Source organism: Melopsittacus undulatus, chromosome 1, assembly GCF_012275295.1.
Source record: "Melopsittacus undulatus isolate bMelUnd1 chromosome 1, bMelUnd1.mat.Z, whole genome shotgun sequence".
Lineage (NCBI taxonomy): Eukaryota > Metazoa > Chordata > Aves > Psittaciformes > Psittaculidae > Melopsittacus > Melopsittacus undulatus.
In genome coordinates, this window is record NC_047527.1 from 29,850,789 (window position 1) to 29,867,828 (window position 17,040).

Genomic DNA, 17,040 nt, shown 5'->3' on the forward strand with positions numbered 1-17,040 from the left:
GACTTTGGTATAAGATCAATACCAGCAACCCTGTAACGCTTAATGGTAGCATTTACAGGGGTTAATTTTGCATGGTGATGCATCTTGGGAGGATATTGATCATTCCAAGAGGGTTTTGTTTGATTGGAGTTTTTTGTTTGTCTGTTTTAATATGAGAAAGGGAAAGCAGTATTTTGTCTTAAGAAAATACTGAAGAAGGTGTTTCTATATAAAGAACTATGTTGGACAATGCTGTTGCATCAGGGAGAGCTAGTCCAGAAAAAGTATATGGGGGAGGTTGAAGTAATGAGATTAATATGGTAGTGTTGAGTTGAACTCTGCTAGAAGACAGTAAATGCCTAAACTGTTAAGCCTCAGTCCACTGAGCATTACTAACAGGGCTTCAGAAGCCTGTGCTCACGCTATTCAGCAGCTGCTGTAGCTGTGCAGCTCTGTTCATGTCGTGTACAAACCTTGGGGGCTGAAAGAGATATCTGCTGTTACAGGGAGGCGAGAGAGCACATTCTGGAAATAGGAGCTTGAATGTACTTGCTTACTGTTACTTATGAAGCTTGCTTACTGTTTGGGCTTCTGTCCTATAGTTTCATGGCATCTTTCTTTCTTTATGCAGTTTTAAAGCTTTGGATCAGGTGCTGAAAAGCTTTACTCATCTGTAAACTGGTAAGAATTTGAAGATCAAATCGGTGCTACAGAACCTAGATTGGCTTAAGATGCTTAAGTAGTTTTACAGCTGTTAAAATGGCTTATGTCCTATAAAACTCAGTTGGAGCTGGGAGAAGAGCCTGACTATTGCTGCCTGATTGGCATCTATGTGGGAAAGATGGGGTGGGGGAAGACCTGGCTGGAAGTACTTACCCCAGCTGCAGTTACTGGAAGGCCTCCAGAGATGCAAATTCAAAACTGGTATCAGCTGAGCAGACAGTTGAATCATATCTATCAACCTTGAAATAAGAGATTGGATCTTTTGCTAAGCCTCACGAGCAGCAAGTGCCTCTTCCCCCTTTTAGGCAACACATTCTTTCCTTCATCTTACCTGTCCTCTTTTGGTTGCTGATTTAAGTGCTAAAGAAATGTTAGGCTTGCCAAAATTAGGGACTATGGCGTATGAGTTGGGTAGATCTGTGCTTAAACTAGAAACAAACATAGGATGCCCAAGATGTTCAAAGTGCCTGCCTAGCAGTAGAACTCTGCCTTGATTAGGCACAGATCTTGTGAATTGGTTATTTAGGTAGTTTTACCCGGAGTATTATTTGGATCTCACCTAGGGTAGCCTCTGCATTCCTCCAATCCTGAGCCATTAGTGGTAGCCTTTCCATTTAGCATTTAACTCCTGCTATGAAACACTACTAAATACATAGCGTAGTCTCTCCAAAGCCCTGAGATGGTATTCAGTCATACTTGAGCTGAGCTTGGTTTCTTTAGGGAAGGAGGGATATAACTCTTTCATGTATAAACAAAATACTGTTGTGCTAGATCTAAATGTGGGAAAAGCAGTTTCTCTGCAAGGCTTACCAAAATATCTTATCCTTGCTTAGCTACCACAAAGGTAGAAGTGCCTTAATACTATCCTGCCTTACTTAAATTACTGCTAGAACTTTTGGCTAAGGTGGAAGCTGGGGACCTGGGTAGCAGGTGATATTTGAAGAAAGAATGTTATCTGAGACTAGGCAGGCAAATACCTGGCTGACAGTGTTTGCTCAAACTTAACACCTTTTCTGGCTGGGGGGGAAGTTCCTGCCCTTGTGATTCAGGATTGCTGACTGTTGATGATAAACAATCACCTGGGAAAGCTTTAAGTACATTCTCTTACCTTAACATAGGAGATTGCAACGTGCCTAATAGTAGGAGTTCTGATGGTAAGGCTTTGCTGAGGCTTTCCTGAGCCAGTTGGTGACATTCAGTTGAACTTGGCAGTAATTGGTTCAGGCATCCTTGACAGAAGCTACCGATGTCATGCCTCAAACACCAGCTTCGAAAATGGCATCGATGACTTGAGTACCAACCGCTTAGTTATCCTGAGTTATTAAGGCAAATAAATACTTGTTCTAGAACAGCAAAATCAGTTTTAATCTCTATATAGTGAGCAAAACCCCACTGCTACCTGTCTCTGGAGCAGGTGCATCCTTAGGCTTCTGGATCTCTTTGGGTACTGGCTTGCAGGAGATACTGCAGCAACAACCGACGTACACCTGTAGCAATTCGATTTGCTATGCAGGGCAAAGAATGAAGGTACTTGATGCACAGTAAGTGCTCTAAGGCACAGAAGTCTAAAGCTTCAGCACTCAAATGTATGTCTTGCGCTGGGAGTAGAGTCAATCTTGCAGGGTATGCCAGCTGCATGTGCTCTGAATTATCTTGAGGAGGAAGGCCATGCAGTGGGATATTTTGGTCATGGGAAGGCCTTTTAGAAAGGCATCATAATGAGCCTGTTTTTATAACATAGAGAAATCTTGATTCCTTCCATTCCCTTGCTATGTTCAGACTGTCAAGAGCTGCTAAACAAAACACTAAAAAGCTTCGCACTGCAGAGAAAAGTGTTATTTTTGATTTCATGTCGCTGCTGTCATCCCTATCTTACTTTCCTTGGGCTTCCTTGGGGTCATTGCTTTAATTTGGGAAGTCCTTTGGAGGGAAATTAATTCCTCCTCCAAAAGCACCACCAACAGCTAGGAGAGTCTCTCTTCAGACTGTCTTTAGGCAGTATAGGGGGAGTGCTGCCTTGCTCTGTCCTGAATCCTTGGCTGTGCTAAGAAGCTACTGGGAAAGAAGTGGATAAACTGACTGCTGTGACTGGTGGGGGAGTGCTTGTCTTCCTAGAAGTGGATGAGTTGGGGGTAACAGCCTAAAAGCTGTGCTACAGCAGGTTTGGAAGGGCGGATTTCAGTTCTTTCTCCTTACAGCTGGATTGGCTTGTACTTCAGGGTGAAGACCATAAAACTTCCCTAGGTGGTGAGGAAGCAGCTTGTTAAGGAAGACAGCTTCCTTCATCACCAGTCAGGATTTGACACTGAGCAAGGAGGGGTGCTCTTGTAAATAAACCCCTGCAGGGAAGAGAGCAGGAAGGTGATTTGTTTGGGAGGCGCTGCAGCAATCCAGCTGTACTGCCACTGTAAAATAGATTAATCTAAGCAGACAGGGTAGTCTGACCTAAGGAGTGCGTGCATGGTCCCTCTTCTGGCAATGATCTTGGGACAGTGATGTTTCTTAAAACTACAAAATTTTCCTGGGTGACTTCTGGGCTTGTGCTCAGGCTGGGAATAAGCCAGCGCAAAAGCAGAATTTGGCCTCTTATGGAGGCTCAGATCTGTAACTTGGCAAACATTCCCTGTAAGGCAAAGGTGTTCTGGCAGCAGGCAATGGTCCAGCACTTGTCTCTAACCAGGCTAAAGAGTTCGTTCATACATGGTTCTGTCTGCAGCAGTGATGGGCCAGGCCAGTGGTCTTAGGCTGGCAATGTAGATGCTTCTAGAGACATGGAACCAACTTTTGCACATAAAGATGCAGGAACAGAACCAGACTTTTTTGAATGGCTGGTGTGGGGTAAAACTGAACACAGAGTGTTTCCTGTAAATGACAAGAACATAAATGTTGAATCCAGTAAATGCCCTTGGCCAGGAAACAGTGTTCCTGATTGCTAGCACAGATGAACAGATCTTCATAAGGGGTTCTTTTTTGTGTGCTTCAGTTGTCATAACCGGCTAGCGTTGACTGGTGTTCCACTGAGTGACTCTTTGGAGTGAAAGAAAACATATCTGATAGTGATCATTTCACCTAACCAGTTAGTATAACGATTGCCTGAGCCTTTTGTACAGAAGACATCTGCTGAGTTATGTGAGGAGAGCATCCAAAGGAGACCTGGTAGCTATTCATGTTAGTGTGCTTGGTTAATAGGGAGTACATCTCTAGTGTAGCCGTGTTAAAATTCTCTGCTGCCTCTGGATGCTTTAACTAGAATCTGCAACCAAAGCTTTGACCTTTGTCAGGTGAACTTTGAAGTATTTCTGGCAGATGCCATAACCATGTGTCAGAAGTGCAGAGGGGCATTATATTTTATTCTTTTCAGGGGTTTGAAAAATAGCAGAGACCTGTGTTTCAGGCTCCAATGCTGTCATCATTATGAGCTTGCAGGTAGTCTGCAGCAGCAGACAATGTAGGTCTGCAGCCTAAAGGAATGGATCTTTAATTATCTGGAAGGTCTGTTCATGGCTGCAGTGGAAATGGGAAGTTAAAACTTCAGAAGTGGTACACTTTCTTCTCATGTCCCCAGAGAATATACTGGCCAGGCTCCACATGGGTATGCTGCAGGGCTACTCCCCTTCTGCTGCTTTGAGTGGAGGCTGGTGTAATGTCTGTCACTGGCAATGTCTTTAAACATCACTCTTGCCAGGGAGGAAAATATTAGCTTCCATTTGGTCATGTTTCTCTGTGTGCAGGCTGCAGTGAAGAGCCCATGTGAAGGTGTGGGTTGGTAGGAATTTATTTGCTGTGAAGGTGGCCTGCACTGGCTGTTCTTTTTCACAGGAAGAAGCTGACCTTGGAAGTAAAAAATAGAATGTAGTGATGCACTGCAAAGCTGTGCTGAGTGCTTCTTTTAGGTAAGAAGCCCTTCTGCTTCCAGGGCTAAATCCATACATGCAGCATGATGTTAGATGGCTTACGTAAGCTCATCTTTCTTTATCATAAATGTGTCGAAACAAATGCATTTCATCAGGACAATGCATTCTACTGTGGCTGGTTCATGGCATAACTGGCTGCTGGCCAAATCGTTACACATGCAGAATTTTCCATTAATCAGAGGAAAAAGTCCTGCACAGATGGTGTATAGGATAGATTATGGCTAGTAATCCTTTTGTGTCCTAGAAGATTAAGAATATCCTGGTGTAGCTGCAGTCAGCTGACCTTTTTTAGTTGAATGATTGGAAGTTCTTGCTGCAGTTCTGCAGAGGAACAGGCTCTTCCAGAAGCCACGGATAGTGTGCTGTGAATGTTTGTCAAAGGAACGGTCTGTGTAAGTCCAGCCCTGGTTATAAATTTACAGGAACTCAACTTGTGCCATGTAAACAGCAGCAGCTACAAGATGGCTAAGGAATTACTTGCTAGACAGCTCTCCCAAATCTAATGGGGGGGGTAAGAGAGATGAATTTTCAGAGAAGGTGCAGAGTATCATGTGAAGAACCGGAGGAGGGTGTCTGAATCCTGCTGCCTGGGTTGCCCCAGGACATGAAGATGAATGCTTCGGTGGAAGAAGAGGATGGCTGCACGCTCTGAGTTTTCTGGCATGGATCTGTATGAGGATTACAAATCACCCTTTGATTTCAATGTTGGAGTGAACAGAAACTATCTTTACCTGTCACCTACCATAAACCTTTCTCCACCTGGATCACCTACGCTGTCAAAGTCTGGTAACTTTTTTCTCTTCCTTTTCTAACACCCTACATGGAAAGCTTAGTGATCAATATCTGTAAAAAGGAACTTCTCAGATTAAGAACCTGTGAAATTTGGCTGAAATGCAGGTGTAAATGAAGGGAAAGGTTGTCCTGCTGTTAACTCTGGTAGCTTATTAGCTTCAGTGTGTCAGGTAGGTTATATCCCATGTGCTATATATTTACCAGCTTTACCTTATTTGGTATTAATTCAGTGGAAAAGCATTTTGAGGGAGAGCAAAGTGAGCAAAAAAAAAAAAGGTTAGGAACAAAATGGCAACTTCTGTGAGACTGGAGCAATTGGCCTATTTTATCTATTTGTTTATTTCAGGGGGGAAGGTAAGAGTTGTAAGTTAGTATGACTTCAGAGCTCTGGTAGTCTTAGTATCTGCCTTTGCCTTAGTACTGAAAATATCACTGATTAATGAAAATGCTCTCTAAAACCTTTACTCTGTTCCATCCAGCATTTAAAATGCTGTAAATATTATGCCTGCAGATTCTGTGCTTCAGCTCTCTTGAGGAAGTGCCTGTTCTGCAGCAGCATCCATATATTGCTGAACCATACTAGTTTCTAAGCTGGTAACCTCTCATACAGAACATCTACAGCCATGCCTCTCAACACATTCTGGTCTGGTTTTGCAACCTTTCTTCCATTTCTGTGTTGCCAGATGTCATCTTCTAGAATAATTTAAAATATAGACAGCTTAGCCCTACTTCAGGTGTGGCGTTACAAAGGTGTTGACTTCTTTTTCATGGGCTTGTTCTTTAACATACGAAAGAAACGTGTATCCCTTAGTGCACCTCTATGTGAAGTGAACCAAACCCCTGTGTGAATGTCAGCTAGAGGCCACTTTCACCTCTGCGGTTACTGCATCTCTCACCTCTTCTAAAGGTGGGGGTACATCATTTGTACCTGGTGATGCATCACCACTAGCACCAATGTTTGCTGGGTCTTTTAACATTCTTTTTCATAGAATCATAGGATAGTTAGGGTTGGAAAGGACCTTAAGATCATCTAGTTCCAATCCCCCTGTCGTGGGCAGGGACACGTCACACTAAACCATGTCACCCAAGGCTCTGTCCAGCCTGGTATTGAATACTTGGTTGCGCAGCCAACACTTTGTTGCCTAACTTCCCTGGGCAACCCATTCCAGTGCCTCACCATCCTTACAGTAAAGAACTTCTTTATATCCAATCTAAACTTACCCTTTTTAAGTCTGAACCTGTTACCCTTGTGCTATCACTACAGTCCTAATGAAGAGTCCCTTCTCACCATCCTTATAGGCTCCCTTCAGATACGGGAAGGCTGCTATGAGAGCTCCACGCAGCCTTCTCTTCTCCAGGCTGAACAGCCCCAACTTTCTCAGCCTATCTTCATATGGGAGGTGCTCCAGTCCCCTGATCATCTTCGTGGCCCTCCTCTGGACTTGTTCCAACAGTTTGATGTCCTTTTGATGTTGAGGGCACCAGAACTGCCCACAATACTCCAGGTGAGGGCTCATGAGAGAAGGGTAGAGGGGCAGGATTACCTCCATCGACCTGCTGGTCACATTCCTTTTGATGCAGCACATGGTTGGCTTTCTGGGCTGTGAGTGCACACTGAAGCTGGCTCATGTTCATTTTCTCCTCAACCACCACACCCAAGTCCTTCTCCGCAGGGCTGCTCTGAATCTCTTCTCTGCCCAACCTGTAGCTGTGCCTGGGTTTGCTCTGAACCAGGTGTAAGACCTTGCACCTTGGTTAAACTTCATGAGGTTGGCATCAGCCCACCTCACAAGCGTGTCAAGGTCCCTCTGGATGGCATTCCTTCCCTCCAGCATATCAACCGAACCACACAGCTTGGTGTCATCGACAAACTTGGTGAGGGTGCACTCAATCCCACTATGCATGTCACCAACAAAGATGTTAAACAAGACCAGTCCCAACACCAATCCGTGAGGGACACCACTTGTTACTGGTCTCCAGCCAGACCTTGAGCCATTGACCACAACTCTTTGCATGCAGCCATCCAGCCAATTCTTTACCCACCGAGTGGTCCACCAATCTAATTGATATCTCTCCAATTTAGAGACAAGGATGTTGTGTGGGGCAGTGTTGAATGCTTTGCACAAGTCCAGGTAGATGACGTCAGCTGCTCCACCCCTGTCCCTCAGTTCTGTAGCTCCATCATAGAAGGCCACCAAATTGGTCAGGCAGGATTTCCCCTAGTAAAGCCATGCTGGCTGTCACCAAGCACCTTGTTGTTTTTCATGTGCCCTAGCACGCCTTCCAGGAGAATCTGCTCCAAGATTTTGCCAGGCACAGAGGTGAGACTGACTGGTCTGTAATTCTCCGGGTCATCCATTTTCCCTTTCTTGAAAATGGGGGTTATATTTCCCTTTTTCCAGTCATCAAATTTTTCATTCAATTTGAATGATTGTATGATTGGCGTTTAGGAGAAGCCCGAGCACTTTCTCCCCTTAAGAAATATGTCTCTCTTGGCTTTTTCACTGAGATAAATAGGAAGCACTTAAATTGGATTTTTCTTGTATATAGCAGAATAAACATCCTCTGTAGTTCTGTACATTACTCAAATGTTGGAGGGATCTTATCTTGTAACAGCTTGTTCTCCTGAACTCTAAGAAGCTCCCTTTTTCTTTAGCTTTGCCAAATGTGTAGTGATGGCTAAAATGCTTATTCTGAGTGTTTGTCACAGATTGTTTGTCTAAAGAAAAGGCTGTGTGAAGGCTGTCCCTCCCCCACACCAAGGGCTGCTCATGTGAAATGACCAGTACTTCCTTAAACTGCTGATGTTTACTGTTGATCTCTGAATTCAGACCAGGAAGAGGTAGGAACTTCTGGTCATAACAGAGCATGAACTTGGGTTGAAACCAACCACAGCAAGCCTCAAACCAGAAAACCCGAGTGTGAACTGAATGACTCTAATGCTTTGCCTACCCCAGCAGAATAATAGGGACATAAGTGCCATTTCCTGTAATGTGATCTGTGGAGTCCTAATCAACCAGCTTGTTCATGTCTTTAATTTGATTCATTTAAGTAGATATAATAAATTGCTGGGATAATGTCTTAATCTTATAGACACCTAAAAACTGACCTTAAAACTAGGTAAGTTTTCTGAATATTTGGCAAGTCTTCCCAGTTTTTTTTTTTCCCCAGTAGAATTTTTACTCTGTTTAAAGAGTTTGAGATGTGAAATGCTCAGCTAAACTTGCAGAGTAACAAATTTTAAGTCCTTTGTAACTCTAAAGGTGCAAGAGAACTAATGTAACAAAAGGTGACAAGTTAAAAGAGGGTAACAACAGTTCTTCTAGTTAATGGAGAAGACCACATGTGAGAAATGCTCTTAAGGTTGAGCAAAAGTGTTTCCATCTGTTGACTGACTGCCATTTCCCCGGTTTCTTGCCCCACACCCCACAAAAATATCTGAGTTGGGCTGTGCACGTTTCTGTATGAAGCTTGCTCAAGGCCAGGATCTTGCTGTCAGCCCTGGTTTAGGATGATAGAATGGTTTGGGTTGGAAGGGACCCTCAAGATCATCTAGTTCCAACACCCCTGCCATCGGCAGGGACACCTTCCACTAGAACAGTTTGCTTAAGGTCTCATCCAGCCTGGCCTTGCATACTTTCACAACTTGGGAGATCCACAACTTCTCAGGGCAGTCTCTTCAAATGTCCCACCACTTTTATAGTAAGAAATTTATTACATGTATCTACTCTTTTTTAGTTTATAACCATTATCTTTTGTCCAGTCACTCGGATGGGGTATATTTGGGTTGTAGCCACACTATTGTTGAGGTCTGTGGGTTATCTGCATAGACAACTGCTGCTTGGCTAGACTTCCTAGCATTGCCTTCATGTAGCACAAATGACGTGTCCTGCATGTATTGACGTGAGCTGAGGAGTGAGAGAAAAGTGAGCAGAAAGGTGAAGGGTAACAGGGTAGGGAGGGAGGTGCCAGGATAAACAGTGATCAGATATTTGTATACTTCAAATGGAGCTAAAGGAAAAGTTATGAATGGGAGGGGGACAGGCAGTGAGGAAAGGAAGGCATGGTTAGGTGTACAGGGTGAGGTATGGAGGACTGTGAGTAGCAGTGTATCCTTTTCTTCCTACAGGATCTGGAAATGGGAAGGGGAGGAGAGATCATGTTTCTTGTTTCTTAATATTGTGTCTTGAGTTCAGTGTAGGCAACCAGCAGCACAAGTTTCTTCAAAACGCTGCTTTTCCAAAAAAAAAAAAAAGTACATTCCCAAAGCAGAAGCTATTGCAGTGGGAGACGGTCCAGCATGATTTCCTACTGCTGGATTCCCTTGATCTATTTTTGGTGTGATAATCCAGATGACTCTTTGTAACCAGATTGAACAGGCTTTCCTCTGGATGTGCTAATGCTCTTGGTCTCAGTGTGGTCTTTGGTACTTACAAACTTTCTGAAATGGCTTTTGCAACAGCAAGCTCTGTAGTCCCTGAAAAGCCTGCGAATGGAGAAGAAGGCCAGGAGCCAGAGGCTGATGTACCAGGGGGTCATAGAGTGTGAGAGGAAAATGCAGCTTAAATTGTTGGTTTTCCTTCAGTCTTACAGTAGGATAAAAAGCAATTTGACAGAAAGGTATGGCATTCTTAACAGTTTGTTATGAAAAAGAAATATATAGAATCATAGAACAGTTAAGGTTGGAAAGGACCTTAAGATCATCTAGTTCCAACCCCCTTGCCATGGGCAAAACAAAAATGACCTGATTTGTTCTGAGATAAAAGCCATAAGCCTTTTTTTTTTTTTTTGATGCTGCAGTGCTCTGCTTTGGGGCATTAGACTCAAACTTTTTTTCTGCCCTAGATTTCTGCCAGAAAATAATGTTTTGGGAAACCTGTAGGAATTATGTTGTATTTGTGTAGAAGTCAGAGACAAATCTCTGGGAAAACATGTAGGTTTCAAAACTAAACCCCATTCTGCATTTATTTGCTTTCTCTATGCTTCCTTCTCAGTGTGGTCCTTGGTAACTTACCATTTACAAATGTTCTGCCCATGCAGCAGTGTACTTCTAGAGAAAGAAAGGTGCTGCTGTATATTTCTGGACACAAATACAGGCTCAAAGCATGTTGTTTTGAAAAGAATTTGTGGAATTGAGCTTTACCTGAGTACAGTAATTTGATCAAGAACCAAGCCTCTTAGGCTTGACAGCTGCTAAGAGCATTTTTCATAGGATACATACAGCTAATTACAGACATGCAGAATCTTTCTTCTTCCTGACTTTTCAGTTGTGACGTAGCTATTAGATACCAAGCCTCACAGTGAAATCTTAGTGCTGGTCTCATTACACATAAATGAGTTCTTGAATTCCCAGATCAAGTGGTAGTATGGGCTCCTATCAGAAGCTGCTGAAATCAGGATGGGATTGTATGTGGTTAGTTACTATACTGACTAGTAAAGTAACATTACTTAATATGTCCTCAGTTTATCTGATTTATATATTTATGTAAATGCATATACACACATACGTATACCCACGCTATCCTTACAAACAGTCCTCATGGTTTGTGTGGGTTTTTTTTCCCCTCTCATTTTTTTATTTTATTTTTTTTTTAATGATATATAAAGCTGGTTTTTTCTCTTGAATAGAAAATTAGTTCTGGGAATCCACAAACCATTCCATCATGCAGTCTCTCTGCAAACTGGTCTCTTTGCAAATTATAACAGGATTCCTTACTGTATGTTTACGTGTCAGCTACAAAGATTCAGAATAGTAAATCTTTAGCTGAAAGATTTGTTTGTTGCATTAAAATGTGTTCAAAGTGCTCTTACTGCAAGAACTAAGAATAAAAAGTGAGCACATCATAGCAATACAAATAATATTGCTCTCCTTCCTGTCCCTGAAGCTGTGAAGATGAAAACTGAGGATGGCCATAGGGATGTCTGGAATTCATACAGAAGAATTTAGCAGAGTCTTGATTTCTGGATTTAGAAAGGGAAGAGGCAGCAGTGTGAATGAATACACATCCTCATCAGTCCCTTCTCAGTACTCCACCACTTTTTGTGAAGCGATTACCTTTTGTTCCCAAGTTTGTTTTCTAGGCTTATCGTCTGTCCCGGTGCAAACCAGCAGCTTACTTCTAGTTCTGCTATATCAGTGGCTTTCTAGGCATAGTGGTCCTGCTTACTCGGGATGGAGAGGTTGAACAGGGTATGTGTGAAGAGTTTGTACTTGCAGTGCAACCCTTTTCTCTGCTGTTGTTGAGCTTGCTTATCACTGTAACCATTCCCAGTGTGTGCAGAATGGACATTTTTTTGTAATCTGATGCAGAGAGCAATGAGGGGAGAGCCTGTGTCTTGGTCCTGAGCACCTCTAGTGCTTCCAGAGTTTCTGTGCTGCATGAGTGAGATGGAGCAGGGAGCATGTGGGCTCCTAGGCTGTATAGGAACTGCTGGTTAGGGTGTAGGGTTCTGCACCTTGGTCTCTGTCAGAGCTGTGGGGATGTGTTGTTCTCAACATGTTTCCAGTCTCCTGTTATAGCAGCAGTTGCAGTTTCATTGAGACTTAATGCCACTTGATAGATTTAAGCAGGCAGTAAAATACCTTTGGTTTTCTGTATGCTGTGCTACTCGGACAGTGTGACTTTGGTGTCCTCTCATCGGTTTTCTTGGTGCACTGGCACAAAAAGGCTGTATATTATTAACATTAGCTGCTATCTGGCAGACATATGATGATCTGACTTCTATTGGTTTGTCCACCCCAAGGGCTGCTGAGAAGTGACTCTATACCTGAGGTTGGAGAGGATGCTGCTGCTACAGTTGGTATGGCAGAAACATTTTCAGAAGAAGAACAGGAAGAGCTAAGAAAAGAGCTTGCTAAGGTAAATCTCTTGCAAATAGCTCTTAAACTGGTTTTGAAAATGAAAATCTGGGATAGTGCTATCTTTGAACATACAGTTAATGCTTTGCATATTTATTCTGTGAGTGTCTGAAGCAGAGTGTAACACTTATGTATATTGTGGGGAGGGTAAGGGAAGGTGTCAAGGAGAACAGGCAGTTCTGGCTATAGGGAATTAAGCTGAAAGTGCTGAGTGTACAGATCTTAAACCTAGATACATGAACGGTTATCCCTTTTTTAACTCAAGTGGGAGAGGGGTAAAGAGGCTGTCAAAGAGAACGTGGTTGGAAGCCAAAACCAAGTATTGTCTTAACTGGTGTGGAGTAACTGAAGCTAATGTTTCCATGAAGGATGCTTTGTAGTAATATCCAGGTAAACACTGTTTTGCTAATGTCTATCCATGTAGCTGTTCTTGTTTATAATTCATGCAGCAGATTTTTTTTTAAGAGCGAGTTAAGGAAGCACTCCTCAAAACAGTCAGATATTCAAGCCTGATACATGAAATTAAAAAGTTGTTAAAGTCAAGCTTTATTGAGTCACCAGTCCTGTCTTTTGAAGCTCTTTAGGACTTCAGCACCCTAACAAAAGACCTGAACTTAAGCCTAAGGTTGGCAAACGAAGGTCAGCTGTGAGATAAGCACATTTAATGCAGTCTTGGTTTTGGTAGTCCTGATGAGTATTATTTAATGCCAAACCAATCAGCTGAAGATGGTGAGGGAAATCTGGTCCTGCTAGGTAGGGTTACTTCATGCCGGACTTCTGACAGTATCCAAACATAAGTGCGTTGAAGGTTTGGATGTATGCCTTTGCCTTTGTATATGTGGCCTTTGTGCCTGTGTTACTTCTATACTGCTCACAGAATGACATTGTAAAGCTGTTGATATCTCTGATCATGATGTGATGGTGCTTCTGTGAAAGGCTTAAGTGACCTGTGTGAAGAAGGAAGTACACAACCAATAGAGTTTTCTAGGTGCTGAAGAGGTGCTGTGTTTTTGTTGTTGCTGGGGGAGGGCTGTTGGTTTGCTTTTTTGGTTTTCTTTTTATTTACTTTTTTGACTGCTCAGTCTTCCACCATTTCTACCCCTGCTCTGGGGAAGGCACTCCTCTGGCTAGATCCAGCCTGCAGTAGCTGGCTTAAGCCACAAAAGAATGTTTCTGTTCAAGCAAGAATACAGACTTGTATATGGATCAGATACGCTCTGAGTTTCCTGATACTGGTCATACCTTGGTATCTCTTCTGACGTGGAAGGAGAATACAGGCTTGGCAATTGTCCCAGGTTTGTCTAATCTTCAAGCTTCATATAGACTAATGTTGTCTAAAGGTAATGATTTCTAAATATACAGTCTTATAGTTAGCAACTTCCTTGTGCATATCCCAGTAACAGAGCTAGCTGCAGGTAGATTCCTTTCTCATCAGCTTTTCTTGTAGACTATACTGGATTTCCCTTTTAGTATTTAGAAACAACTTTGAGGCAGTGTTAAAAACATTATCCCTTCCATTGCTGATGCCTAGTAGATGTTTTAATAAATGCATAGTTAAATGGCTGGGTATATTGCTTTGTAATTTACCTCTCACTAACTCTACTGCCACAGGTGGAAGAAGAAATCCAGACACTCTCACAAGTGCTAGCTGCCAAAGAGAAACATCTAGCGGAAATAAAGAGAAAGCTGGGAATTAACTCATTACAGGAACTAAAGCAGAACATTACCAAAAGCTGGCAAGATGTCACCTCAACCACAGCGTATGTACTAGTTCACGATGATTGCCTCACCTGTCGAGGTGAAAACTATGTTGTTTTTGTGTCATGTCTAAACCCTCTGTTCTTGTGAAATAAGATGAGTGAAGGTAACAGTTATGGTCATTATTAGCCATATTATCTCATGCAAAATAAGCACAATTGACCATAATATGAGCAATTGTACTATACTTTTTGTCTGATATACCTGAGATACCATTACTTGAGATACCATGGTGTCCCAAGTCCAACAGGATACCCTTCTTTTCCAGCCTGAAAAATTGTGGTAAACTGAGCTCATGCAGGAAGAGTGCAAAGTCATAGACAACATTCTTGCCAAACACAACTGTTAGCTTAAGGTCTAGAGTGAACTGTTTTCTACAATAAGTGACTACACAGAATGTAGGAGGATATACCTCAGACTTTTAATGCTGAAATTTATTAACAGAACCATTTGGTACAGTGTTTTAGGCACTTGGCACACACAAAAAACTAATCCTCTGTCCTTTTTCAGTGTGTGTGCTTTTCAGGGTGTTTTTTTCTTGTTTTGTATTTTTGTGTGTGTGTGTGTGGTTTTGTTTTTCTTCTAAGTCCTGCAATAGCAGATGGCATGTGGTCTGGGGGTGGGGTAGTAGGTTTGCATTGGTGAACCTGATCTGAAGCCTGAGGTGACAGAGATGATATAGCCAGGAGGGACTGCAGTGGCTAAAAATAACCTCCTAAGTAGCTTATCCATTTGATCCTAAAGGTGAAGTATACCTCTGATACAAATTTGTGTACACTAAAAGGTTTCTTATGTGGTCTGTTAAAATAACCACAGACTTAATTTTGTTACAGATACAAGAAAACATCAGAAACCCTCTCTCAGGCTAGTCAGAAGGCTTCTGCTGCTTTTTCATCTGTTGGTTCAGTCCTAACCAAGAAGTTTGAAGATGTCAGGTAGGTTTCTTTAGCTTTTCCCAAGTAGTTGCATTTTGGTTTAAGCGTGTGATCACTGAAATAAATTTCTGCTGTTAACATACCTAGCACTTTTAAAAGTCAATCTGTCAAGAGCCCTCAGCATCTGTTCTAAGAGATCTGAGTGACTTGCTGCAAAATCTTGCATGTCCTCTCTGCAGAAAAAAAATCTGCAAAGTTCTGTGGTGTGTAATATATGTATGGAAGGAAAGTAATGTATGCTGTCACATCCAGTGCTACTTTTGTGTTTCTGATAGTATTGCAGGTGGCAGTGGCTCTGCCTGCCTCTGTGTGATACATAGAGCACTGTCATTTCTGTTCTCTTTCTCAGCTTGTGAGAAACATTTAAACAGCTAATGTCTTGTAAGTGTGGTTTGGTGGTTGTTTTGTGAGTTTGGTTTCTTTTTAATCTTGTGTGTGGATTCCTTTCAGGTATGTTATTTCTTGTAAGCTGTTCTACCTCATAGCAGTGGCTTGATTTTATTACCTTTTTAATAGACTATTGGCAGTTTCTAATTCTTAAATATTGGCATGCAACATATTTTGACTGTGTCAGATGACACAGTCCTTCATGCAAGTTAGGTAAGTTTGGTGGTCATTTTAGCACCCTTGTGAGCTGCATGTAAAACTCCTCCCGAATGCAATCCAATCATATGTTTAGCTTACAGTTCTTTGTATGTTTTTTACTACTGGAGCATACACAGATATTCATCTCTGCTTGTCATTTGTTATGAATAGTAGATCAAACTTTTTTTTTTTCAATTATTGGACAAATAAAAATCCACCCATTCTCAGAAAACATTACTGCATTGGAAAGCAGTGTAATAAAATCAGCTCTCTGTTTTCAAGTGCTGCCATTCACCTCTTTCTTGCTTTTGAAGTCTAGTGATAAAACACTTCTGAGGAGTAGTTACACAGTTACATATTTTTCTTCAGATTTATCAGAACTTCCTTTCTCTCTTTAATGCTTACTCTGGCATTGTGCAGACTACAGGCATTTTCACATTCCTTTAGGTAAGGTGGGCGCAAGAGTTGTTTCTGAAACTAAGCATGTAGTCGGACTGTCTCCATTACAATATTTAAGTTTTTGCCTGTAAGAGGTAGTTTTTTTCCTCCAGTGTTAATATAAAACTGAAGATCTTTCAATGTCAAGGAAGATGTTTCTTCATGTTCACCTGGTAACTATCCAAGAACATGAAATCTTGAGCACACATACTAATCAATTAGTCTCTCTTCATTGGAAGAAAGGAATTGGTTAAAATGATTCAGCAAGGTTGTTTGGGTATTTTTTTTTTTTTGGTAAAGAGACAGAATATGGTTCTGAGGTCAATGGCATGCAGAATTCCTCCTTCTCCTTGTCGTTTGCCTGTACAGTGTTTGTGCCTTGACAGAGTAGAAATATTCCCTTTTTTGTCTATTACAATGGGTGTTTAGCATTGTGACTTTAATCAAATCTCTAGAGTCTGAGTGTAAAATAGTTCATGCATTCTCTGTTTATAGTTTGTCTAGTGAAACAGTCCTTATATTTGAGTAAGTACTTCAGCAGCTCCAGACTGAGTGTTTTAGTTACCTTGTCTGTATTGCCTTTTATCTGCCTAGTCTAAACAAATATTCAATGTTAAGTTTTCAGTAGTTAAAATTCCTGTGTAGCAACTTTTGTCCATTGCTCTCATCCATCTATGCACCTCTGGGTATGGCTTCACCTTTTCTGTACTCTCCCACTATGTAGCTAAAGACAGCAGTATTATCTCTGTAAAGATGGAGGGATCTGGCCTGTGGAATACTAACTAGGAGCTATAGCTGCAGGGACAATATCTGGGGAGGAGATGGTCAGGGACAGGGTAGATGCTAACAGAACTTGGACTCTGAAGCAAGCATAGTATAATGCTTAAGTATATATGCTCAAGTATAAGAATAGCAGCCTGTCTGAAATACCTCTCCTTCAGCATCAGTGAGACAACAGGAGCCTGGAAGATATCTCTATACCTTTTGGATGCAGAGCTCAGCTGCTTACTCAGTAGGGTTCTGCTGGTTTCTTCCTTAAGGCTACAGTGTTCCCCTA

At 42.0% G+C, this 17,040-nt stretch overlaps 1 protein-coding gene across 2 annotated transcripts in view; it reads left to right on the forward strand.

Annotated features, from left to right (window-relative positions):
* TPD52 (tumor protein D52) overlaps nt 1–17,040 on the forward strand; it is a 41,700-nt gene that overhangs the window by 16,905 nt on the left and 7,755 nt on the right. For both annotated transcript variants that reach the window (XM_031050616.2, XM_034062750.1), the window contains exons 2-4: nt 12,153–12,268; nt 13,879–14,027; nt 14,859–14,960. In XM_031050616.2, the coding sequence (XP_030906476.1) occupies nt 12,153–12,268; nt 13,879–14,027; nt 14,859–14,960 (367 nt within the window). The remainder of the gene's footprint in view (nt 1–12,152; nt 12,269–13,878; nt 14,028–14,858; nt 14,961–17,040) is intronic.